Source organism: Xenia sp. Carnegie-2017, unplaced genomic scaffold, assembly GCF_021976095.1.
Source record: "Xenia sp. Carnegie-2017 unplaced genomic scaffold, XeniaSp_v1 HiC_scaffold_14, whole genome shotgun sequence".
Taxonomy (NCBI): Eukaryota; Metazoa; Cnidaria; class Anthozoa; order Malacalcyonacea; family Xeniidae; genus Xenia; species Xenia sp. Carnegie-2017.
This window is the reverse complement of record NW_025813447.1, coordinates 390,472-415,911: the sequence shown is the minus strand read 5'-3', so window position 1 is coordinate 415,911 and position 25,440 is coordinate 390,472. Positions and strand designations below refer to the sequence as shown.

Sequence of the window (25,440 nt, the reverse complement as noted above, 5' to 3'; positions counted from 1 at the left end):
AACATCAGATCCTGATGACAAAATATCAGTCCTTAAGTTATCTAGTAGGGTGATTAATGGTCAAAAAACTACAGCAAGCAAGAGCAAAGACATCTACTGTATTTCACTGTAACCTATAGTGTCATCTACTGTAAACTCAGTGCTATATCTACAAGCTGTGATTTACTGTAACTCGCATACATCCACTGTCATCTGTCTTTAATCGCAATAATCCTGTGCTGTACAATCATCAACAGATGAACCGAAACTACATAATATGCTTTATTAAGACTGAATAATGGTCAACCAATATTATATAAGCTTATACTTTTGGCTGTGAGAAATTGACACTTAGAGAGATATGGTGTTGTCCTTTGTATGATGGGTGGAAGGGTTTAGTATTGTTTTTAATCACTAACAGCACAAGTTGTGCAATCATCAACGGATGAACCAAGTGTCCGAAGTGTGTTTCGTTAAAATGCAACAATGCGCAAACAATAAGAGCTTATGTTCCTGATGAGGAACTGGAAGCCAATCTCCATGCAAGAACATGGTGTTGTTGTTTTTGAAGATGAAAGGGTCCTGGGGTTAGAAATGAATTAAAATCTTCATATTTTTGACATTGCATGTTACACATTTTTCTTGACATTGTAAAGTTAAATATGAAAGCACTGAGTTATCGTTCAATCTAATAGAAGAATTTACGATGTGACGTGACTACCATGAAGATTATCAAAGTTATCAAATGTTACAAACATGTTACAAACGTATAATTATCAAAGTTGTCGTTCAATGGAGTCTCATCCACGCTCCCTGCATTTGCATTTTCGATCTATAGGGAAACAAATATTATATTAAACAATAACTTAAACAGTGTATAAAACTTAACACCAACTTACCTGTGAAATCGGCTTAAGCTTAAGAGCAAAATAGACAAGCGTGAAGAAACAGAGACCACAGCAACACGATGTAAAGAACACAATTATGAAGTAGACATAATACTGAGCCATCATTACTTTACAAGAAGTCCAACTAAGATATATAGAGGTCGAACCTATAAAATAAATAAATATTTAATGCTCTTTATTGTACTAAATATTGCTGGAAAATGTTTGTAGATGTATTGTATCAACATTGGATGAGAAAGTTGGATTTTCGTAATTCATTTTACATTTAAGAGTTTTCTTTATTCTGATTGGTTGAGCAAGTGGTCTGTGGGCCTCTTATAGTTAAAATTAATCGAGATTGAGATTACATCGTAGGTTGGTTGAAAAAACAGACACATACACAAAACGTTGGAGGCGTATCGTTTTCCATGTAGATTGGATGAAGCAATTGAATAAAACTTAAAACGACAAGCTTGCGATTTTGTGTAAAATCAATGGATTGCGTTTGTTCTAAAATTGTTGTAAAGAAACGTAGGATTAAAATCATCGTTACCGGTAATTTAATCTACCCGTGAAATTCTACACGTCATAATCTACCAGTACCAAGAGCAGTATTCGGCCGGTATCAGAAGATAATAGCCTTAGCTTCCAGTTGACCAATTTCATCAAAAATAGACTTTGCCTCCAGGTCATTTTTGTGACCTAGTAAAAACTTCCCCACACAGATCTTGAAGACGGTAAATAAAACATATTTACTAACCTTTTTTATTGTCTTTTGTACATTTACATCCTGTATCATATCTATTATCATACGTCGAGGTAGAATCCTTGCAGTCAAATCCTTCCATTTTCAAGAACTTCATGTGTTGTACACTTTCAGATAACCAAGAAAGTTCAGCAGAGCCCAGCATCAACGAGAATATTGACAGAACAAAACATACAGCAATTGAAACAACAGCGATTTTGAACTATAAAAAAAGAACAACGAGTGTTTAAAATGACGACGATCATACGTGTCAACAAATAGCCATAACTTACAAATAACGGTTTCTCATATAATACAGCAACGATTCCCAACAGAGCACTAAGCATCAGCTATAATAAAACAACAACAGATCATTATTAAAATGAATTTATTATCAAAAAACTACTTTAAGAGCAGAATATGAATGCATTATTTACTATTTATACTTGAATGTGCATTTAAGCGTAAACTCCTCAACAATGTGGACGTGATTTATTTGTGTAAAAGATACGAAGATGATTTTGTTAACAAAGCGAAGTTATTACAGCAAAGGTTCAAGAATGTTCTTATAACTGTTACATAAAAAAATAAACGCCGCAGATCGTTAAATCGCTTCTGCTAAGACAGTAATGTTTTACAAATTTCATAAATGACCTTACAGGAAAGGCATTCCACCATTCAACATATTCATTTCCTGCTTGAACAGTGTTTCTTTCGTGGGCATTTCTTGGCATTTTTCTCCAACATGAAAGGTTCTCACCAATCCACAAATAAAAATAATGAAGCCACAAACAAATAAAGCGCTTGGAAGAGTAAATGCCTGAGTTTAGGATGATATAATTGTGAACGAAAAGCCATGCTGTTTACTCGTGAAACTAGAACAATAGTTGAGAATCAAAATTATATTCATGTATTCAGCCCTACCCAACTGATTTCTTTTGAAAGATATTGTCCTTCCCATAATAGGATTGGAAGATCAAGGTTCAAACACATGGTGATGAAAATATAAAGAATTTGGTAAACATCAGATCCTGATGACAAAATATCAGTCCTTAAGTTATCTAGTAGGGTGATTAATGGTCAAAAAACTACAGCAAGCAAGAGCAAAGACGTCTTCTGTATTTCACTGTAACCTATATAGTGTCATCTACGGTAAACTCAGTGCTATATCTACAAGCTGTGATTTACTGTAACTCGCATACGTCCACTGTCATCTGTCTTTAATCGCAATAATCCTGTGCTGTACAATCATCAACAGATGAACCGAAACTACATAATATGCTTTATTAAGACTGAATAATGGTCAACCAATATTATATAAGCTTATACTTTTGGCTGTGAGAAATTGACACTTAGAGAAGATATGGTGTTGTCCTTTGTATGATGGGTGGAAGGGTTTAGTATTGTTTTTAATCACTAACAGCACAAGTTGTGCAATCATCAACGGATGAACCAAGTGTCCGAAGTGTGTTTCGTTAAAATGCAACAATGCTCAAACAATAAGAGCTTATGTTCCTGATGAGGAACTGGAAGCCAATCTCCATGCAAGAACATGGTGTTGTTGTTTTTGAAGATGAAAGGGTCCTGGGGTTAGAAATGAATTAAAATCTTCATATTTTTGACATTGCATGTTACACATTTTTCTTGACATTGTAAAGTTAAATATGAAAGCACTGAGTTATCGTTCAATCTAATTGAAGAATTTACGATGTGACGTGACTACCATGAAGATTATCAAAGTTATCAAATGTTACAAACATGTTACAAACGTATAATTATCAAAGTTGTCGTTCAATGGAGTCTCATCCACGCTCCCTGCATTTGCATTTTTGATCTATAGGGAAACAAATATTATATTAAACAATAACTTAAACAGTGTATAAAACTTAACACCAACTTACCTGTGAAATCGGCTTAAGCTTAAGAACAAAATAGACAAGCGTGAAGAAACAGAGACCACAGCAACACGATGTAAAGAACACAATTATAAAGTAGACATAATACTGAGCCATCATTACTTTACAAGAAGTCGGACTAAGGGAATAAGAGGTCCAACCTATAAAATAAATAAATATTTAATGCTCTTTATTGTACTAAATATTGCTGGAAAATGTTTGTAGATGTATTGTATCAACATTGGATGAGAAAGTTGGATTTTCGTAATTCATTTTACATTTAAGAGTTTTCTTTATTCTGATTGGTTGAGCAAGTGGTCTGTGGGCCTCTTATAGTTAAAATTAATCGAGATTGAGATTACATCGTAGGTTGGTTGAAAAAAAAACAGACACATACACAAAACGTTGGAGGCGTATCGTTTTCCATGTAGATTGGATGAAGCAATTGAATAAAACTTAAAACGACAAGCTTGCGATTTTGTGTAAAATCAATGGATTGCGTTTGTTCTAAAATTGTTGTAAAGAAACGTAGGATTAAAATCATCGTTACCGGTAATTTAATCTACCCGTGAAATTCTACACGCCATAATCTACCAGTACCAAGAGCAGTATTCGGCCGGTATCAGAAGATAATAGCCTTAGCTTCCAGTTGACCAATATCATCAAAAATAGACTTTGCCTCCAGGTCATTTTTGTGACCTAGTAAAAACTTCCCCACACAGATCTTGAAGACGGTAAATAAAAAAAAATTTACTAACTTGTATTATCGCCTTTTGTACATTCACATTCTGTACCATAACTATAATCATACGTCGGGGTAGAATCCTTGCAGTCAAATCCTTCCATTTTTAAGAACTTGATGTATTGTACACTTTCAGATAACCAAGAAAGTTCAGCAGAGCCCAGCATCAACGAGAATATTGACAGAACAAAACATACAGCAATTGAAACAACAGCGATTTTGAACAATAAAAAAAGAACAACGAGTGTTTAAAATGACGACGATCATACGTGTCAACAGATAGCCATAACTTACAAATAACGGTTTCTCATATAATACAGCAACGATTCCCAACAGAGCACTAAGCATCAGCTATAATAAAACAACAACAGATCATTATTAAAATGAATTTATTATCAAAAAACTACTTTAAGAGCAGAATATGAATGCATTATTTACTATTTATACTTAAATGTGCATTTAAGCGTAAACTCCTCAACAATGTGGACGTGATTTATTTGTGTAAAAGATACGAAGATGATTTTGTTAACAAAGCGAAGTTATTACAGCAAAGGTTCAAGAATGTTCTTATAACTGTTACATAAAAAAATAAACGCCGCAGATCGTTAAATCGCTTCTGCTAAGACAGTAATGTTTTACAAATTTCATAAATGACCTTACAGGAAAGGCATTCCACCATTCAACATATTCATTTCCTGCTTGAACAGTGTTTCTTTCGTGGGCATTTCTTGGCATTTTTTCTCCAACATGAAAGGTTCTCACCAATCCACAAATAAAAATAATGAAGCCACAAACAAATAAAGCGCTTGGAAGAAGTAAATGTTTGAGTTTATGATGATATAATTGTGAACGAAAAGCCATGCTTTATTACACTTGAAACTAGAACTAAAATTTTGAGTTAAATTTATATTCATGTATTCAGCTCTGCCCGACTGATTTTCTTTGAAAGAGATTGTCCTTTCTACAGAAGGATTCGAAGATCAAGGTTTGAAAACTTGGCGATGAAAATATAAAGAATTTGTTAACCATAAGATCCTGATGACAAATTATCTGTCCTAAAGTTTCTGGCCAAAGCCACTCGACCAATCAGCATCTAGTATTTTGATGTTCTATATCCCATAGTGCCTAAAATTCATGAAGTAGTGTGGGATTTAAAGCTCAAGTAAAATCCATAAATGGAGTGAAAACGATGGAGAACAATAGTATTTTCTAAATCTCTAAATACAGAATACTAATTTAGATATTGTGTTATTATTGTTCATTTCCTCAAGGGTTGATTATCCAGTTGGCTGAGTAGGTTTAGGGAATCAAAATTATATTCATGTATTCAGCCCTACCCAACTGATTTCTTTTGAAAGATATTGTTCTTTCTACAATAGGATTAGAAGATCAAGGTTCAAACACATGGCGATGAAATTATAAAGAATTTGGTAAACATCAGATCCTGATGACAAAATATCAGTCCTTAAGTTATTTAGTAGAGTGATGAATGGTCAAAAAACTACAGCAAGCAAGAGCAAGGATCATCTACTGTATTTCATTGTAACCTATGTAGTGTCATCTACTGTAAACTCAGTGCAATATCTACAAGCTGTGATTTACTGTAACTCGCATACATCCACTGTGATCTGTCTTTATTCGCGATAATCCTGTGTTGAACAATCATCAACAGATGAACCGAAACTACATAATATGCTTTATTACGACTGAATAATGGTCAAACTGTATTATATAAGCTTATACTTTTGGCGGTGAGAACTCAACACTTCAAGAAGATATGGTGTTGTCATTTGTATGATGGGTGGAAGGGTTTAGTATTGTTTTTAATCACTAACAACACAAGTTGTGCAATCATCAACGGATGAATCAAGTGTACGAAGCGTGCTTTGTTAAAATGCAACAATGCTCAAACAATAAGAGCTTATGTTCCTGATGAGGAACTGGAAGCGAGTCTCCATGCAAGAGCATTGTGTTGTTCTTTTTGGAGATGAAAGGGTCCTGGGGTTAGATGTGAATTAAAATCTTCATATTTTTGACATTGCATGTTACACATTTTTCTTGACATTGTAAAGTTAAATATGAAAGCACTGAGTTATCGTTCAATCTAATTGAAGAATTTACGATGTGACGTGACTACCATGAAGATTATCAAAGTCGTCGTTCAATGGAGTCTCATCTACGCTCTCTGCATTTGCATTTTTGATCTATAGGGAAACAAATATTATAAAGTAAATGCACAAACATAAAACAAATATTATATTAAACAGAAACTTTAATAGTTTATAAAACATAACGTCAACTTACCTGTGAAATCGACTTAAGCTTAAGAACAAAATAAGCAAGCGTGAACAAACTGAGACCACAGGAACACGACGTAAAGAACACAATTATAAAGTAGACATAATACCCAGCCATCATTAGTTCACAAGGAGTCCAACTAAGATAAAAAGAGAAGGTCGAACCTATAAAATAAATAAATATTTAATGCTCCAATGGATTGCGTTTGTTCTATAATTTTTGTGAAGAAACGGAGGATTAAAATCATCGTTATCGGTAATTTAATTTACCAGTGATATTCTACACGTCGTAATCTACACGTACAAATAGCAGTATTCGGCCGATATCAGAAGGTAGTAGCCGTAGCTTCCAGTTGACCGATTTGGTCAAGAATAGACTTTGCATCCACGTCATTTTTGAGACCTAGTAAAAACTTCCCCACACATATCTTGAAGACGGTAAATAAAACATATTTACTAACTTGTATTGTCGCCTTTTGTACATTCACATTGTGTATCATAACTATTATCATACGTCGGAGTAGAATCCTTGCAGTCAAATCCTTTCATTTTCAAGAAATTCATGTATTGTACACTTCGAGATAACCAAGAAAGTTCAGCAGAGTCCAGCATCAACGAAAATATTGACATAACAAAACATACAGCAATTGAAACAACAGCGATTTTGAACTATAAAAAAAGAACAATGACTGTTTAAAATGATGACGATCATACGGGTCATCAGATAGCCATAACTTACAACTAACGGTTTCTCATATAATACAGCAACGATTCCCAACAGAACACTAATCATCATTTATAATAAAATAACAACAGATCAATTTTAAGATGAATTTATTATCAAAAAACTACTTTAAGAGCAGAATATGAATGCATTATTTACTATTTATACTTAAATGTTTATTTAAGTGTAAACTCCTCAACAATGTGGACTTGACGTATTTGTGTAAAAGATACGAAGACGATTTTGTCAACAAAGCGAAGTTATTACAGCAAAGGTTCAAGATGTTCTTATAACTGTGAGAAAAAAATAAACGCCGCAGGTCGTTAAATCGCTTCTGCTAAGACAGTAATGTTTTACAGATTTCATAAATGACCTTACAGGAAAGCCATTCCACCATTCAACATAATCATTTCGTGCTTGAACAATTTTTCTTTCTTTGGCATTTCTTGGCATTTTTTCTCCAACATAAAAGGTTCTCACCAATCCACAAATAAAAATAATCAAGCCACAAACAAATAAAGCGCTTGGAAGAAGTAAATGTTTGAGTTTATGATGATATAATTGTGAACGAAAAGCCATGCTTTATTACACTTGAAACTAGAACTAAAATTTTGAGTTAAATTTATATTCATGCATTCAGCTCTGCCCGACTGATTTTCTTTGAAAGAGATTGTCCTTTCTACAGAAGGATTCGAAGATCAAGGTTTGAAAACTTGGCGATGAAAATATAAAGAATTTGTTAACCATAAGATCCTGATGACAAATTATCTGTCCTAAAATTTCTGGCAAAAGCCGCTCGACCAATCAGCATCTAGTATTTTGATGTTCTATATCCCATAGTGCCTAAAATTCATGAAGTAGTGTGGGATTTAAAGCTCAAGTAAAATCCATAAATGGAGTGAAAACGATGGAGAACAATGGTATTTTCTAAATCTTTAAATACAGAATACTAATTTAGATATTGTCTTATTATTGTTCATTTCCTGAAGGGTTGATTATCCAGTTGGCTGAGTAGGTTTAGGGAATCAAAATTATATTCATGTATTCAGGCTTCCCAACAGCTTTCTTTTGAAAGATATTGTCCTTCCCATAATAGGATTGGAAGATCAAGGTTCAAACACATGGCGATGAAAATATAAAGAATTTGGTAAACATCAGATCCTGATGACAAAATATCAGTCCTTAAGTTATCTAGTAGGGTGATGAATGGTCAAAAAACTACAGCAAGCAAGAGCAAGGATCATCTACTGTATTTCACTGTAATCTATAGTGTCATCTACTGTAAACTCAGTACTATATTTACAAGCTGTGACTTACTGTAACACGCATACATCCACGGTGATCTGTCTTTAATCGCGATAATCCTGTGTTGTACAATCATCTACAGATGAACCCACACTACATAATATGCTTTATTACGACTGAACAATGGTCAAACTGTATTATATAAGCTTATACTTTTGGCGGTGAGAAATCAACACATCAAGAAGATATGGTGTTGTCCTTTGTGTGATGGGTAGAAGGGTTTAGTATTGTTTTTAATCACTAACAACACAAGTTGGGCAATCATCAACGGATAAACCGAGTGTCCGAAATGTGTTTCGTTAAAATGCAACAATGCTCAAACAATAAGAGCTTATGTTCCTGGTGAGGAACTGGAAGCCAATCTCCATGCAAGAACATGATGTTGTTGTTTTTGAAGATGAAAGGGTCCTGGGGTTAGAAATGATTTAAAATCTTCATATTTTTGACATTGCATGTTACACATTTTTCTTGACATTGTAAAGTTAAATATGAAAGCACTGAGTTATCATTCAATGTAATTGAACAACTTACGATGTGACGTGACTACCATGAAGTTTATCAAAGTCGTCGTTCAATGGAGTGTCATCTACGCTCCCTGCATTTATTATCTACAGGGAAACAAATTTTATATTAAACAATAACTTAAACAGTGTATAAAACTTAACACCAACTTACCTGTGAAATCGACTTAAGCTTAAGAACAAAATAGACAAGCGTGAACAAACAGAGACCACAGGAACACGTTGTAAAGAACACAATTATAAAGTAGACATAATACTGAGCCATCATTAGTTTACAAGAAGTCCGACTAAGGGAATAAGTGGTCCAACCTATAAAATAAATAAATATTTAATGCTCCCATGGATTGCGTTTGTTCTATAATTTTTGTGAAGAAACGGAGGATTAAAATCATCGTTACCGGTAATTTAATCTACCAGTACCAATAGCAGTATTCGGCCGGTATCAGAAGGTAGTAGCCGTAGCTTCCAGTTGACCGATTTGGTCAAGAATAGACTTTGCCTCCAGGTCATTTTTGAGACCTAGTAAAAACTTCCCCACAGATATCTTGAAGACGGTAAATAAAACATATTTACTAACTTGTATTATCGCCTTTTGTACATTTACATTCTGTATTATAACCATTGTCATACGTCGGAGTAGAATCCTTGCAATCAAATCCTTTCATTTTCAACAAATTCATGTCTTGCACACTTTGAGATAACCAAAAAAGTTCAACAGAGTCCAGGATCAACGAGAATATTGACAGAACAAAACATACAGCAATTGAAACAACAGCGATTTTGAACTATAAAAAAAGAACAACGAGTGTTTAAAATGATGACGATCATACGTGTCAACAGATAGCCATAACTTACAAATAACGGTTTCTCATATAATACAGCAACGATTCCCAACAGAACACTAAGCATCAACTATAATAAAACAACAACAGATCATTTTTAAGATGAATTTATTATCAAAAAACTACTTTAAGAGCAGAATATGAATGCATTATTTACTATTTATACTTAAATGTGCATTTAAGCGTAAAATCCCCAAATTGTGGACGTGACTTATTTGTATAAAAGATACGAAGACGATTTTGTTAACTAAGCGAAGTTATTACAGCAAAGTTTCAAGAATGTTCTTATAACTGTGAGATAAAAAAATAAACGCCGCAGGTCGTTAAATCGCTTCTGCTAAGACAGTAATGTTTTACAGGTTTCATAAATGACCTTACAGGAAAGCCATTCCACCATTCAACATAATCATTTCGTGCTTGAACAATTTTTCTTTCTTTGGCATTTCTTGGCATTTTTTCTCCAACATGAAAGGTTCTCACCAATCCACAAATAAAAATAATCAAGCCACAGACAAATAAAGCGCTTGGAAGAAGTAAATGTTTGAGTTTATGATGATATAATTGTGAACGAAAAGCCATGCTTTATTACACTTGAAACTAGAACTAAAATTTTGAGTTAAATTTATATTCATGCATTCAGCTCTGCCCGACTGATTTTCTTTGAAAGAGATTGTCCTTTCTACAGAAGGATTCGAAGATCAAGGTTTGAAAACTTGGCGATGAAAATATAAAGAATTTGTTAACCATAAGATCCTGATGACAAATTCTCTGTCCTAAAATTTCTGGCAAAAGCCGCTCGACCAATCAGCATCTAGTATTTTGATGTTCTATATCCCATAGTGCCTAAAATTCATGAAGTAGTGTGGGATTTAAAGCTCAAGTAAAATCCATAAATGGAGTGAAAACGATGGAGAACAATGGTATTTTCTAAATCTTTAAATACAGAATACTAATTTAGATATTTTCTTATTATTGTTCATTTCCTGAAGGGTTGATTATCCAGTTGGCTGAGTAGGTTTAGGGAATCAAAATTATATTCATGTATTCAGCCCTACCTAACTGATTTCTTTTGAAAGATATTGTTCTTTCTACAATAGGATTAGAAGATCAAGGTTCAAACACATGGCGTTGAAATTATAAAGAATTTGGTAAACATCAGATCCTGATGATAAAATATCAGTCCTTAAGTTATCTAGTAGGGTGATGAATGGTCAAAAAACTACAGCAAGCAAGAGCGAGGATCATCTACTGTATTTCACTGTAACCTACAGTGTCATCTACTGTAAACTCAGTGCAATATTTTCAAGCTGTGATGTGATTTACTGTAACTCGCATACATCCACTGTGATCTGTCTTTAATCGCGATAATCCTGTGTTGAACAATCGCCAATAGATGAACCGACACTACTTAATATGCTTTATTAAGACTGAATAATGGTCAAACTGTATTATATAAGCTTATACTTTTGGCGGTGAGAAATCAACACTTCAAGAAGATATGGTGTTGTCATTTGTATGATGGGTGGAAGGGCTTAGTATTGTTTTTAATCACTAACAACACAAGTTGTGCAATCATCAACGGATGAACCAAGTGTCCGAAATGTGCTCTGTTAAAACGCAAAAATGCTCAAACAATAAGAGCTTATGTTCCTGATGAGGAACTGGAAGCCAATCTCCATGCAAGAACATGGTGTTGTTGTTTTTGAAGATGAAAGGGTCCTGGAGTAAGAAATCAATTAAAATCTTCATATTTTTGACATTGCATGTTACACATTTTTCTTGACATTGTAAATTTTAATATGAAAGCACTGAGTTATCGTTTTTCTAATTGAAGAATTTACGATGTGACGTGACTACCATGAAGATTATCAAAGTCGTCGTTCAATGGCTTCCATGGCATCCACGTTCCCTGCATTTATTATCTATAAGGAAACAAAGATTATATTAAACAATAACTTTAACAGTGTATAAAACATAACGTCAACTTACCTGTGAAATCCGCTTTAGAATAAGAACAAAAGAGGCAAGCGTGAACAAACAGAGACCACAGGAACACGATGTAAAGAACACAATTATGAAGTAGACATAATACTGAGCCATCATTAGTTTACAAGAAGTCCGACTAAGGGAATAAGAGGTCGAACCTATAAAATAAATAAATATTTAATGCTCCTTATTGTACTAAATATCACAGGGAAATTTTTGTAGATGTATTGTATCAACATGGATGAGACAGTTGGATTTTTGTAATTCATTTCACATTTAAGAGTTTTCTTTATTCTGATTGGTTGAGCAAGTAATCTGTAAGCCTCTTATAGTGAAAATTAATCGAGATTGAGATCGCATCGTTGGTTGGTTGAAAAAAAACAGACACATACACAAGACGTTGGAGGCGTATCGTTTTCCATGTAGATTGGATGAAGCAATTGAATAAAACTTAAAACGACAAGTTTGCAATTTTGTGTAAAATCAAAGGATTGCGTTTGTTCTAAAATTGTTGTAAGGAAACAGAGGATTAAAATCATCGTTACCGGTAATTTAATCTACCAGTGAAATTCTACACGTCATAATCTACCCGTACCAATAGCAGTATTCGGCCGGTATCAGAAGATAGTAGCCTTAGCTTCCAGTTGACCGATTTCTTCAAAAATAGACTTTGCCTCCAGGTCATTTTTGAGACCTAGTAAAAACTTCCCTACACAGATCTTGAAGACGGTAAGGTAAATAAAACATATTTACTAACCTTTTTTATCGTCTTTTGTACATTTACATCGTGTATCATAACTATTATCATACGTCGAGGTAGAATCCCTGCAGTCAAATCCTTCCATTTTCAAGAACTTCATGTATTGTACACTTTCAGATAACCAAGAAAGTTCAGCAGAGTCCAGCATCAACGAGAATATTGACAAAACAAAACATACAGCAATTGAAACAACAGCGATTTTGAACTATAAAAAAAGAACAGCGAATGTTTAAAATGACGACGATCATACGTGTCACCAGATAGCCATAACTTACAACTAACGGTTTCTCATATAATACAGCAACGATTCCTAACGCAGCACTAAGCATCAGCTATAATAAAACAACACCAGATCATTATTAAAATGAATTTCTTATCAAAAAACTACTTTAAGAGCAGAATATGAATGCATTATTTACTATTTATACTTAAATGTGTATTTAAGCGTAAACTCCTCAACAATGTGGAGGTGACTTATTTGTATAAAAGATACGAAGACGATTTTGTTAACAAAACGGAGTTATTACAGCAAAGGTTCAAGGATGTTCTTACAACTGTGAGATACAAAAATAAACTCCGCAGGTCGTTAAATCGCTTCTGCTAAGACAGTAATGTTTTACAGGTTTCATAAATGACCTTACAGGAAAGGCATTCCACCATTCAACATATTCATTTTGTGCTTGAACAGTTCTTCTTTCTTTGGCATTTCTTGGCATTTTTCCTCCAAGATGAAAAGTTCTCACCAATCCACAAATAAAAATAATCAAGCCACAAACAAATAAAGCGCTTGGAAGAAGTAAATGCCTGAGTTTAGGATGATATAATTGTGAACGAAAAGCCATGCTGTTTACTCGTGAAAGTATAACAATAGTTGAGAATTAAAATTATATTCATGTATTCAGCCCTGCCCAACTGATTTCTTTTGAAAGATATTGTCCTTTCTATAATAGGATTGGAAGATCAAGGTTCAAACACATGGCGATGAAAATATAAAGAATTTGGTAAACATCAGATCCTGATGACAAAATATCAGTCCTTAAGTTATCTAGTAGTTATATGTTCATTGTCAAATTAGTGCAGTCTTGAAAACGATTGTTACCGTTTTTGTTGACTGATGGTTAAATATCACTAGCGGTGATCATCATAAAAGCACTTGTTTGCTATTCGGCTGGCTGGTTCATATGTCACAAGGTTGATTGTGAAGGAAACGTGTGCCTGAATCAGGGCTGAATTGTCAAACATCAGTCAACACAAAAACCAACAATCCAATCTCAGACTGCACTATTCCAGACAGTCCACATCTACAAACATGACAATGTGTGGTCGTCACTATTTTAAATACGTGCTGTTCTTTTTTATAGTTCAAAATCGCTGTTTTTTCAATTGCTGTATGCTTTGTTCTGTCAGTATTCTCATTGATGTTGGATGCTGGTGAATTAGCTTGGCTATCTCTAAATGTACACCATATGAAATTCTTAAAAATGGAAGGATTTGTTTGCAAGGATAGTTTTCTTAGGCACAAAGTCTACAATTTTACAGTTTGTAAATGTAAACTGGGAGAAGAAACTGGTTAGTATAGAATCACTGTCTTAATGAAGGTCACATAGGAAACTATTTCACAAGGTCTAGAAACATCCGAGTTGAGAAAGGTCAAGTTTGTTACTTTTAACCACTGATCAAAGATATAACATATTTACTTATTATTTAATCACTTTAATGGTTAGTTAATTTTAACTATAAGACTCCGACAGATCACTCGCTCAGCCAATCAGAATAAAGAAAACTCTTAAATGTGAAATGAATTACGAAAATCCAACTATCTCATCCAATAATGATACAATACATCTACAAAAATTTCCCAGCAATATTTAGTACAATAAGGAGCATTAAATATTTATTTATTTTATAGGTTCGACCGTCTCTTTTTATCTTAGTTGGACTTCTTGTAAGCTATTGATGGCTCAGTATTATGTTTACTTTATAATCGTGTTCTTTACATCAATGTTGCTGTGGTCTCTGTTTGTTCACGCTTGCCTCTTTTGTTCTTATTCTAAAGCGGATTTCACAGGTAAGTTGACGTTATGTTTTATACACTATTCAAGTTATTGTTTAATATAATATTTGTTTCCTTACAGATAATAAATGCAGGGAACGTGGATGACACTCCATTGAACGACGACTTTGATAATCTTCATGGTAGTTACGTCACATCGTAAATTCTTCAATTACATTGAACGATAACTCAGTGCTTTCATATTTAACTTTACAATGTCAAGAAAAATGTGTAACATGCAATGTCAAAAATATGAAGATTTTAATTCATTTCTAACCCCAGGACCCTTTCATCTTGAAAAACAACAACACTATGTTCTTGCATGGAGATTGGCTTCCAGTTCCTCATCAGGAACATAAACTCTTATTGTTTGAGCATCGTTGCGTTTTAACGAAACACACTTCGGACACTTGGTTCATCCGTTGATGATTGCACAACTTGTGTTGTTAGTGATTAAAAACAATACTAAACCTTTCCACCCATCATACAAAGGACAACACTATATCTTCCCGAAATGTTAATTTCTCATCGCCAAAAGTATAAGCTTATATAATACAGTTTGACCATAATTCAGTCGTAATAAAGCATATTATGTAATTTCGGTTCATCTGTTGATGATTGTACAACACAGGATTATCGCGATTAAAGACAGATCACAGTGGATGTATGCGAGTTACAGTAAGTTACAGCTTGTAAATATAGCACTAAGTTTACAGTAGATGACACTATAGGTTACAGTGAAATACAGTAGATGATCCTTGCTCTTGCTTGCTGTAGTTTTTTGACCATTAATCACCCTACTAGATAACTTAAGGACTGATATTTTGTCATCAGGATCTGATGTTTACCAAATTCTTTATATTTTCATCGCCATGTGTTTGAACCTTGATCTTCCAATCCTATTATAGGAAGGACAATATCTTTCAAAAGAAAGCTGTTGGGAAGCCTGAATACATGAATATAATTTTAATTCTCAACTATTGTTCTAGTTTCACGAGTAAACAGCATGGCTTTTCGTTCACAATTATATCATCCTAAGCTCAGGCATTTACTTCTTCCAAGTGCTTTATTTGTTTGTGGCTTGATTATTTTTATTTGTGGATTGGTGAGAACATTTCATGTTGGAGAAAAAATGACAAGAAATGCCAAAGAAAGAAGAACTGTTCAAGCACAAAATGAATATGTTGAATGGTGGAATGCCTTTCCTGTAAGGTCATTTATGAAATCTGTAAAACATTACTGTCTTAGCAGAAGCGATTTAACGACCTGCGGCGTTTATTTTTTTATTTCACAGTTATAAGAACATTCTTGAACCTTAGCTGTGATAATTTCGCTTTGTTAACAAAATCGTCTTCGTATCTTTTACACAAATAAGTCACGTCCACATTCTTGAGGAGTTTACACTTAAATACACATTTAAGTATAAATAGTAAATAATGCATTCGTATTCTGCTCTTAAAGTAGTTTTTTGATAATAAATTCATCTTAATAATGATCTGGTGTTGTTTTATTATAGCTGATGGTTAGTGCTGCGTTAGGAATCGTTGCTGTATTATATGAGAAACCGTTAGTTGTAAGTTATGGCTCTCTGTTGACACGTATGATCGTCATCATTTTAAACATTCGTTGTTCTTATTTTATAGTTCAAAATCGCTGTTGTTTCAATAGCTGTATGTTTTGTTCTGTCAATATTCTCGTTGATGCTGGACTCTGCTGAACTTTCTTGGTTATCTGAAAGTGTACAATACATGAAGTTCTTGAAAATGGAAGGATTTGACTGCAAGGATTCTACCCCGACGTATGATTATGGTTATAATACAGAATGTAAATGTACAAAAGGTAATAATACAAGTTAGTAAATATGTTTTATTTACCGTCTTCAAGATCTGTGTAGGGAAGTTTTTACTAGGTCTCAAAAATGACCTGGAGGCAAAGTGTATTCTTGACCAAATCGGTCAACTGGAAGCTACGGCTACTATCTTCTGATACCGGCCGAATACTGCTATTGGTACGGGTAGATTATGACGTGTAGAATTTCACTGGTAGATTAAATTGCCGGTAACGATGACTTTAATCCTCCGTTTCTTTACAACAATTTTAGAACAAACGCAATCCATTGATTTTACACAAAATTGCAAACTTGTCGTTTTAAGTCTTATTCAATTGCTTCATCCAATCTACATGGAAAACGATACGCCTCCAATGTTTTGTGTATGTGTCTGGTTTTTTTTTCAACCAACCTACGATGCGATCTTAATCTCGATTAATTTTAACTATAAGAGGCCCACAGACCACTTGCTCAACCAATCAGAACAAAGAAAACTCTTAAATGTGAAATGAATTACGAAAATCCAACTGTCTCATCCAATGTTGATACAATTACAATACATCTACAAACATTTCCCTGTGATATTTAGTACAATAAGGAGCATTAAATATTTATTTATTTCATAGGTTCGACCTCTTATGCTCTTCGTTGGACTTCTTGTAAACTAATGATGGCTCGGTATTATGTCTACTTTATAATTGTGTTCTTTACATCGTGTTCCTGTGGTCTCTGTTTGTTCACGCTTGTCTATTTTGTTCTTAAGCTTAAGTCGATTTCACAGGTAGTTGACGTTATGTTTTATAAACTGTTAAAGTTATTGTTTAATATAATATTTGTTTCCCCATAGATCAAAAATACAAATGCAGGGAGCGTGGATGAGACTCCATTGAATGAAGACTTTGATAATCTTCATGGTAGTCACGTCACATCGTAAATTCTTCAATTAGATTAAACGATAACTCAGTTCTTTCATATTTAATTTTACAATGTCAAAAAATAATGAAGATTTTGATTCACGTCATATTTTCCAAGTATAATTTTATATCTAATCCCAGAACAATCCTGAACCTTCCATCTTCAAAAAGAACAACACTATCGGGCATTCTCTTGGAGATTCACTTCCAGTTCCTCATCAGGAACATAAGCTCTTCTTGTTTGAGCATTGTTTAGTTTTAATCAGTGGTTTTAATGGAGCACACTTCGTAGTGTCTGTTGATCTTTTGATGTATGCGCAACATGTGCTGTTTGTGATTAAAGACAGATGACAGAGTATGAATAAAAGTTACAGTAAGTTACAGTCAGTTACAGTAAGTTACAGTAAGTTAGAGTAAGTTAGAGTAAGTTAGAGTAAGTTACAGTCAGTTACAGTAAGTTACAGTAAGTTACAGTAAGTTACAGTCAGTTACAGTAAGTTACAGTAGTTACCAGTAGTTACCAGTAGTTAACAGTAGTTACATGTAGTTACCATAATTAACAGTAGTTACCAGTAGTTACCAGGAGTTACCAGTAGGTTACAATAGTTGGCAGTACAGATAACTTAATGACCATTTACCACCCCAGTACAAAAATGAATTCTTTCTTTGCTATTGCAATTTAGGCAAATGTAGTTATCGAAGCCTTTTTATTCAATATTCAATTCTGTAAATAGCTGATATTGCGCGTGCCCGTTTTCATCAATTGTATTTTAGGGTTAAACATTGAAGTATGAAGACCAATGAAGGATTTTTTGTGGGTTTTTTACCTTTCATTTTATCTGAAATCACAATATGTCGTCACTGGGTGTTCATTAGGTTGGACCATAAGCTTTGACATATTTTCCTTATGTCCGTTATGTCCCTTTATTTATCTTTATGTTTACTTTACCTACCATTATGTCTACGTTTATGTCTTTATGTTTATGTCTACCTTTATGTCTTCTTTTATGTTTATCCTTTCCTTTATTTCGTTTATGTCTACCTTTATTTCTTTATGTCACCTTTATGTATACCTTTTTTCTACCTTTATATATTATGTCTACCTTTATGTCAACCAGCTACCTTTCTGCTACTATTTCTACACCCTTTATCTATGTATTTTAATCACCTTTATGTCAATGCTTCATGTCTTACCATGTTTTTCTACTTTATGTATGTGTCTGCCTTCTATGTTCCTTATCTATTTATCTTTATGTTTATTTCTTTATGTTCCTTTATGTCCATTTATGTCCATTTCCATTTCTTCCATATTTCATTTCTTTATTTCCTTCCTTTCTTCCTTTATTCCTTCATGTCTAGCCTTCATTTCTTGTCTCCTTTATGTCTCCTTTATTCATGTCTGTCCTTTATGTTTATCTTTGTGTTTATCTTTATGCCTACTTTATGTCCCTTTTGTCTGCCTTTGTGTCTTCTTTCATCCAGCATTTATGTCTAGTTTATTTCTACTATGTCAGCCTTTATTTCTATGTATCTTTTATTTCTGCTGTATGTATACCTTTATTTCTACCTTTATGTATACATTTCATTTCTGTATTTATTTATATGTACCTTTATGTCTACCTTTATGTCTACCTTTAATGTCTACCTTCTATTTCTCTTTATGTATACCATAATATTTCTATATATGCACCTGTATCTGTATATGTCAACTTTATGTCACCTTTTTCTACCTTCATGTCTACCTTCACCTTTAATGTCTTCACCTTTATGTATACCTATTTGTATACCTTTATAATCTACAACTATGTATACCTTTATGTCTATATGTCTACCTGTATATGTCTGCATGTCTTACCTTTATGTGTGCAACTATGTCTACCCCCATGTCTACGTTTATGTCTACCTTTATGTCTATCTTTATGTCTACCTTTATGTCTACCTTTATGTCTAACTTTATGTCTACGTTTATGTCTACCTTTATGTCTATCTATTACTTAGCCATAACTTACAACTAACGGTTTCTCATGTAATACAGCTACGATTCCCAACAGAGCACTAAGCATCAGCTATAATAAAACAACAACAGATCATTATTAAGATGAATTTGTTATCAAAAAATTACTTTAAGAGGAGAATATGAATGCATTATTTACTATTTATACTTAAATGCGCATTAAAGCGTAAACTCCTCAGCAATGTGGACTTGACTTATTTGTGTAAATGATACGATGACGATTTGTTAAGATGAATTTGTTATCAAAGAATTACTTTAAGAGGAGAATATGAATGCATTATTTACTATTTACACTTAAATGTGCATTTAAGCGTAAACTTCTCAGCAATGTGGAGGTGACTTATTTGTGTAAAAGATACGAAGACGATTTTTTAACAAAGCGGAGTTATTAAATCAAGATATGATCTTCGCACTTTGCTGGACAATTTAAGCAATCGTCTCAGGACCTGAAAAAATCAGGTGACTCAACGGGATTCGAACCCATGACCTCTGCGGTGCCGGTGCAGTGCTCTGACCTACTGAGCTATGAAGTCACACAGTGGTGAGCAGGTCAATATTGTTGGGCTCATGTTTTCTCGTGAAAGGAATGTCGTATGAATGTTTTTTATACATAACTGAGACGATTGCTTAAATTGTCCAGCAAAGTGCGAAGATCATATCTTGATTTAATTTTCAAATACCGCACTTCATAAAAAACATTCATAAAGCGGAGTTATCACAGCTAAGGTTCAAGAACGTTCTTACAACTGCAAGATAAAAAACTAGCGCTACTGGTCGTTTTATCACTTCTGTTGAAGACAGAAGTGTTTTATAAGTTTCATAAATGAGCTTAAACGAAAGGCATTCCACCATTCAACATATTCATTTCGTGCTTGAACAGTTTTTTTTTCTTTGGCATTTCTTGGCATTTTTTCTCCAACATGAAAGGTTCTTACCAATCCACAAATAAAAATAATCAAGCCACAAACAAATAAAGCGCATGGAAGAAGTAAATGCCTGAGCTTAGGATGATATAATTGTGAACGAAAAGCCATGCTGTTTACTCGTGAAACTAGAACAATAGTTGAGAATTAAAATTATATTCATGTATTCAGGCTTCCCAACAGCTTTCTTTTGAAAGATATTGTCCTTCCTATAATAGGATTGGAAGATCAAGGTTCAAACACATGGCGATGAAAATATAAAGAATTTGGTAAACATCAGATCCTGATGACAAAATATCAGTCCTTAAGTTATCTAGTAGGGTGATTAATGGTCAAAAAACTACAGCAAGCAAGAGCAAGGATCATCTACTGTATTTCACTGTAACCTATAGTGTCATCTCCTGTAAACTCAGTGCTATATCTACAAGCTGTGACTTACTGTAACTCGCATACATCCACTGTCATCTGTCTTTAATCGCGATAATCCTGTGCTGTACAATCATCAACAGATGAACCGAAACTACATAATATGCTTTATTACGACTGAATAATGGTCAAACTGTATTATATAAGCTTATACTTTTGGCGGTGAGAAATCAACTCTTCAAGAAGATATAGTGTTGTCCTTTGTATGATGGGTAGAAGGGTTTAGTATTGTTTTTAATCACTAACAACACAAGTTGTGCAATCATCAACGGATGAACCATGTGTCCGAAATGTGTTTCGTTAAAATGCAACAATGCTCAAACAATAAGAGCTTATGTTCCTGATGAGGAACTGGAAGCCAATCTCCATGCAAGAACATGGTGTTGTTGTTTTTGAAGATGAAAGGGTCCTGGGGTTAGATGTGAATTAAACTCTTCATATTTTTGACATTGCATGTTACATATTTTTCTTGACATTGTAAAGTTAAATATGAAAGCACTGAGTTATCGTTCAATGTAATTGAAGAATTTACGATGTGACGTAACTACCATGAAGATTATCAAAGTCTTCGTTCAATGGCTTCTCATCCACGTTCCCAGCATTTTTGATCTATAGGGAAACAAATATTATATTAAACAATAACTTTAACAGTGTTTAAAACATAACGTCAACTTACCTGTGACATCGACTTAAGCTTAAGAACAAAATAGGCAAGCGTGAACAAACAGAGACCACAGGAACACGACGTATAGAACACAATTATAAAGTAGACATAATACTGAGCAAGTAATAGTTTACAAGTAGTCCAACTAAGATAAAAAGAGAAGGTCGATCCTATAAAATAAATAAATATTTAATGCTCCTTATTGTACTAAATATTGCTGGGAAATGTTTGTAGATGTATTGTATCAACATTGGATGAGACAGTTGGATTTTCATAATTCATTTCACATTTAAGAGTTTTCTTCATTCTGATTGGCTGAGCGAGTGGTCTGTCGGAGTCTTATAGTTAAAATTAACTAACCATTAAAGTGATTAAATAATAAGTAAATTTGTTATATCTTTGATCAGTGGTTAAAAGAAACAAACTTGAGCTTTCTGAACTCCGATGTTTCTATACCTTGTGAAATAGTTTCCTATTTGACCTTCATTAAGACTGTGATTCTATACTAACCAGTTTCTTCGCCCAGTTTACATTCACAAACTGTAAAATTGTAGACTTTGTGCCTAAGAAAACTATCCTTGCAAACAAATCCTTCCATTTTCAAGAATTTCATATGGTGTACATTTAGAGATAGCCAAGCTAATTCACCAGCATCCAGCATCAACGAGAATATTGACAGAACAAAACATACAGCAATTGAAAAAACAGCGATTTTTAACTATAAAAAAGAACAACGCGTATTTAAAATAGTGACGACCACACATTGCCATGTTTGTAGATGTGGACTGTCTGGAATAATGCAGTCTGAGATTGGATTGTTGGTTGTTGTGTTGACTGATGTTTGACAATTCAGCCCTGATTCAGGCACACGTTTCCTTCACAATCAACCTTGTGACGTATGAACCAGCGAGCCGAATAGCAAACAAGTGCTTTTATGATGATCACCGCTAGTGATGTTTAACCATCAGTCAACAAAAACGGTAACAATCCTTTTCAAGACTGCACTAATTTGATCAATGAACATCTAAGAGCACATAACGATACTTCTTGGTTCAAATTATTAACTTTATTACTTAGCCATAACTTACAACTAACGGTTTCTCATATAATACAGCAACGATTCCCAACAGAGCACTAAGCATCAGCTATAATAAAACAACAACAGATCATTATTAAGATGAATTTGTTATCAAAAAATTACTTTAAGAGGAGAATATGAATGCATTATTTACTATTTATACTTAAATGCGCATTAAAGCGTAAACTCCTCAGCAATGTGGAGGTGACTTATTTGTGTAAAAGATACGAAGACGATTTTTTAACAAAGCGGAGTTATAACAGCAAAGGTTCAAGAATGTTCTTACAACTGCAAGATAAAAAATTAACGCTATTGGTCGTTTTATCACTTCTGTTGAAGACAGAAGTGTTTTATAAGTTTCATAAATGAGCTTACAGGAGAGCCATTCCACCATTCAACATATTCATTTCGTGCTTGAACAGTTTTTCTTTCTTCGGCATTTCTTGGCATTTTTTCTCCAACATGAAAGGTTCTTACCAATCCACAAATAAAAATAATCAAGCCACAAACAAATAAAGCGCTTGGAAGCAGTAAGTGTTTGAGTTTAGGATGACAAAATTGTGAACGAAAAGCCATGCTGTTTACTCGTGAAACTAGAACAATAACTGGAAATTAAAATTATATTCATGTATTCAGGCTTCCCAACTGATTTCTTTTGAAAGATATTGTCCTTCTATGATAGGATTGGAAGATCAAGGTTCAAACACATTGCGATGAAATTATAAAGAATTTGGTAAACATCAGATCCTGATGACAAAATATCAGTCCTTAAGTTATCTAGTAGGGTGATGAATGCTCAAAAAACTACAGCAAGCAAGAGCAAGGATCATCTACTGTATTTCACTGTAACCTATAGTGTCATCTACTGTAAACTCAGTGCTATATCTACAAGCTGTGATTTACTGTAACTCGCATACATCCACTGTGATCTGTCTTTAATCGCGATAATCCTGTGTTTTACAATCATGAACAGATGAACCGACACTACATAATGTGCTTTATTAAGACTGAATAATGGTCAAACTGTATTATATAAGCTTATACTTTTGGTGGTGAGAAATCAACACTTCAAGAAGATATGGTGTTGTCATTTGTATGATTGGTGGAAGGGTTTAGTATTGTTTTTAATCACTAACAACACAAATTGTGCAATCATCAACGGATAAACCAAGTGTCCGAAGTGTGTTGCATTAAAATGCAACAATGCTCAAACAATAAGAGTTTATGTTCCTAGTGAGGAACTGGAAGCGAGTCTCCATGCAAGAACATGGTGTTGTTGTTTTTGGAGATGAAAGGGTCCTGGGGTTAGATGTGAATTAAAATCTTCATATTTTTGACATTGCATGTTACACATTTTTCTTGACATTGTAAAGTTAAATATGAAAGCACTGAGTTATCGTTCAATGTAATTGAAGAATTTACGATGTGACGTAACTACCATGAAGATTATCAAAGTCGTCGCACAATGGAGTCTCATCTACGCTCCCTGCATTTGCATTTTTGATCTATTGGGAAACAAATATTATATTAAACAAAAACTTTAATAGTTTATAAAACATAACGTCAACTTACCTGTGAAATCGACTTACGCTTAAGCACAAAAGAGGCAAGCGTGAACAAACAGAGACCACAGGAACATGATGTGAAGAACACAATTATAAAGTAGACATAATACTGAGCCATCAATAGTTCACAAGAAGTCCAACTAAGATAAAAAGAGAAGGTCGAACCTATAAAATAAATATTTAATGCTCCAATGGATTGCGTTTGTTCTATAATTTTTGTGAAGAAGCGGAGGATTAAAATCATCGTTACCGGTAATTTAATCTATCAGTGATAATCTACACGTCATAATCTACACGTACCAATAGCAGTATTCGGCCGGTACCAGAAGGTAGTAGACGCAGCTTCCAGTTGACCGATTTGGTCAAGAATAGACTTTGCCTCCAGGTCATTTTTGAGACGTAGTAAAAACTTCCCCACACAGATCTTGAAGACGGTAAATAAAACATATTTACTAACTTGTATTATCGCCTTTTGTACATTGACATTCTGTATTATAACCATTATCATACGTCGGGGTAGAATCCTTGCAGTCAAATCCTTTCATTTTCAACAAATTCATGTCTTGCACACTTTGAGATAACCAAAAAAGTTCAGCAGAGTCCAGCATCAACGAGAATATTGACAGAACAAAACATACAGCAATTGAAACAACAGCGATTTTGAACTATAAAAATAGAACAATGAGTGTTTAATATGATGACGATCATACGTGTCAACAGATAGCCATAACTTACAAATAACGGTTTCTCATATAATACAGCAACGATTCCCAACAGAACACTAAGCATCAGCTATAATAAAACAATAACAGATCATTATTAAGATGAATTTATTATCAAAAAACTACTTTAAGAGCAGAATATGAATTCATTATTTACTATTTATACTTAAATGTGTATTTAAGTGTAAACTCCTCAAGAATGTGGACGTGACTTATTTGTGTAAAAGATACGAAGACGATTTTGTTAACTAAGCGAAGTTATTACAGCAAAGTTTCAAGAATGTTCTTATAACTGTGAGATACAAAAATAAACGCCGCAGGTCGTTAAATCGCTTCTGCTAAGACAGTAATGTCTTACAGATTTCATAAATGACCTTACAGGAAAGCCATTCCACCATTCAACATAATCATTTCGTGCTTGAACAATTCTTTTTTCTTTGGCATTTCTTGGCATTTTTTCTCCAACATGAAAGGTTCTCACCAATCCACAAATAAAAATAATCAAGCCACAGACAAATAACGCGCTTGGAAGAAGTAAATGTTTGAGTTTAGGATGATATAATTGTGAAC

At 33.8% G+C, this 25,440-nt stretch overlaps 5 protein-coding genes and 4 long non-coding RNA genes across 12 annotated transcripts; 5 read left to right on the top strand and 4 right to left on the bottom strand.

Annotated features, from left to right (window-relative positions):
* Positions 1-567: 567 nt before the first annotated feature.
* LOC124434574 lies at positions 568-2,362 on the bottom strand. Its single transcript, XM_046984460.1, has 5 exons — positions 2,271-2,362; positions 1,905-1,961; positions 1,627-1,834; positions 879-1,033; positions 568-811 (listed from the first exon to the last, which is right to left on the bottom strand). The coding sequence occupies exons 1-5, from the start codon at positions 2,343-2,345 to the stop codon at positions 728-730; spliced, it is 579 nt and encodes a 192-aa protein (XP_046840416.1). The 5' UTR covers positions 2,346-2,362; the 3' UTR covers positions 568-727.
* Positions 1,027-2,241, top strand: LOC124434578. The gene is made up of 2 exons (XR_006944827.1): positions 1,027-1,603; positions 1,747-2,241. It is a non-coding gene; the product is annotated as an uncharacterized LOC124434578 (long non-coding RNA).
* Positions 2,363-3,201: 839 nt separating the features above from the next.
* LOC124434573 lies at positions 3,202-23,196 on the bottom strand. Of its 2 annotated transcripts, XM_046984459.1 has the most exons (6): positions 22,959-23,196; positions 22,594-22,650; positions 22,016-22,223; positions 21,518-21,675; positions 21,357-21,450; positions 3,202-3,301 (listed from the first exon to the last, which is right to left on the bottom strand). In XM_046984459.1, the coding sequence occupies exons 1-5, from the start codon at positions 23,157-23,159 to the stop codon at positions 21,370-21,372; spliced, it is 705 nt and encodes a 234-aa protein (XP_046840415.1). In that variant the 5' UTR covers positions 23,160-23,196; the 3' UTR covers positions 3,202-3,301; positions 21,357-21,369. The 2 variants fall into 2 exon arrangements, with proteins under 2 accessions (XP_046840415.1, XP_046840414.1); XM_046984458.1 differs by lacking the exon at positions 3,202-3,301 and having other exon boundaries at positions 21,257-21,450.
* LOC124434577 lies at positions 3,328-4,879 on the top strand. Its single transcript, XR_006944826.1, has 2 exons — positions 3,328-4,240; positions 4,385-4,879. It is a non-coding gene; the product is annotated as an uncharacterized LOC124434577 (long non-coding RNA).
* Positions 6,253-25,394, bottom strand: LOC124434571. 2 transcript variants are annotated; one of them, XM_046984453.1, is made up of 5 exons: positions 25,250-25,394; positions 24,884-24,940; positions 24,606-24,813; positions 11,927-12,081; positions 6,253-6,452 (listed from the first exon to the last, which is right to left on the bottom strand). In XM_046984453.1, exons 1-5 carry the CDS (start codon positions 25,322-25,324, stop codon positions 6,366-6,368), a joined length of 582 nt encoding a protein of 193 aa, XP_046840409.1. In that variant the 5' UTR covers positions 25,325-25,394; the 3' UTR covers positions 6,253-6,365. The 2 variants fall into 2 exon arrangements, with proteins under 2 accessions (XP_046840409.1, XP_046840410.1); XM_046984454.1 differs by lacking the exons at positions 24,606-24,813; positions 24,884-24,940; positions 25,250-25,394 and adding exons at positions 12,681-12,888; positions 12,959-13,015; positions 13,325-13,539.
* LOC124434579 lies at positions 12,148-13,048 on the top strand. Its single transcript, XR_006944828.1, has 2 exons — positions 12,148-12,657; positions 12,801-13,048. It is a non-coding gene; the product is annotated as an uncharacterized LOC124434579 (long non-coding RNA).
* On the top strand, positions 14,036-15,012 carry LOC124434576. Its single transcript, XM_046984462.1, has 3 exons — positions 14,036-14,252; positions 14,593-14,751; positions 14,819-15,012. The coding sequence occupies exons 1-3, from the start codon at positions 14,102-14,104 to the stop codon at positions 14,842-14,844; spliced, it is 336 nt and encodes a 111-aa protein (XP_046840418.1). The 5' UTR covers positions 14,036-14,101; the 3' UTR covers positions 14,845-15,012.
* Positions 15,336-17,512, top strand: LOC124434570. Of its 2 annotated transcripts, none has more exons than XM_046984452.1 (6): positions 15,336-15,414; positions 15,726-15,943; positions 16,253-16,309; positions 16,380-16,575; positions 17,191-17,345; positions 17,412-17,512. In XM_046984452.1, exons 1-6 carry the CDS (start codon positions 15,351-15,353, stop codon positions 17,496-17,498), a joined length of 777 nt encoding a protein of 258 aa, XP_046840408.1. In that variant the 5' UTR covers positions 15,336-15,350; the 3' UTR covers positions 17,499-17,512. The 2 variants fall into 2 exon arrangements, with proteins under 2 accessions (XP_046840408.1, XP_046840407.1); XM_046984451.1 differs by having other exon boundaries at positions 16,380-16,587.
* Positions 19,520-23,515, bottom strand: LOC124434580. The gene is made up of 4 exons (XR_006944829.1): positions 23,487-23,515; positions 20,328-20,543; positions 20,212-20,213; positions 19,520-19,544 (listed from the first exon to the last, which is right to left on the bottom strand). It is a non-coding gene; the product is annotated as an uncharacterized LOC124434580 (long non-coding RNA).
* Positions 25,395-25,440: the final 46 nt, after the last annotated feature.

Excerpts from the sequence above, each read along its gene's own strand:
- LOC124434570 (XM_046984451.1), top strand. The coding sequence starts at position 15,351 with ATGATTGTACAACACAGGATTATCGCGATTAAAGACAGATCACAGTGG. Across the intron at positions 15,415-15,725 it reads GTGGATGTATGCGAGTTACA|TTTCACGAGTAAACAGCATG; the intron begins GTAAGTTACAGC and ends CTATTGTTCTAG. Across the intron at positions 16,588-17,190 it reads TACAAAAGGTAATAATACAA|GTTCGACCTCTTATGCTCTT; the intron begins GTTAGTAAATAT and ends TTTATTTCATAG.
- LOC124434571 (XM_046984454.1), bottom strand. The coding sequence starts at position 13,525 with ATGGCTTTTCGTTCACAATTATATCATCCTAAACTCAGGCATTTACTT. Across the intron at positions 13,016-13,324 it reads AATGGTGGAATGCCTTTCCT|CTGATGCTTAGTGCTGCGTT; the intron begins GTAAGGTCATTT and ends GTTTTATTATAG. Across the intron at positions 12,082-12,680 it reads TACAAAAGACGATAAAAAAG|GTTCGACCTCTTATTCCCTT; the intron begins GTTAGTAAATAT and ends TTTATTTTATAG.
- LOC124434573 (XM_046984459.1), bottom strand. The coding sequence starts at position 23,159 with ATGGCTTTTCGTTCACAATTTTGTCATCCTAAACTCAAACACTTACTG. Across the intron at positions 22,224-22,593 it reads TATATGAGAAACCGTTAGTT|TTAAAAATCGCTGTTTTTTC; the intron begins GTAAGTTATGGC and ends TCTTTTTTATAG. Across the intron at positions 21,451-21,517 it reads AGCTTAAGTCGATGTCACAG|ATCAAAAATGCTGGGAACGT; the intron begins GTAAGTTGACGT and ends GTTTCCCTATAG.
- LOC124434576 (XM_046984462.1), top strand. The coding sequence starts at position 14,102 with ATGTTGGATGCTGGTGAATTAGCTTGGCTATCTCTAAATGTACACCAT. Across the intron at positions 14,253-14,592 it reads TAAACTGGGAGAAGAAACTG|GTTCGACCGTCTCTTTTTAT; the intron begins GTTAGTATAGAA and ends TTTATTTTATAG. Across the intron at positions 14,752-14,818 it reads TTCTAAAGCGGATTTCACAG|ATAATAAATGCAGGGAACGT; the intron begins GTAAGTTGACGT and ends GTTTCCTTACAG.
- LOC124434574 (XM_046984460.1), bottom strand. The coding sequence starts at position 2,345 with ATGCCAAGAAATGCCCACGAAAGAAACACTGTTCAAGCAGGAAATGAA. Across the intron at positions 1,962-2,270 it reads AATGGTGGAATGCCTTTCCT|CTGATGCTTAGTGCTCTGTT; the intron begins GTAAGGTCATTT and ends GTTTTATTATAG. Across the intron at positions 812-878 it reads AGCTTAAGCCGATTTCACAG|ATCGAAAATGCAAATGCAGG; the intron begins GTAAGTTGGTGT and ends GTTTCCCTATAG.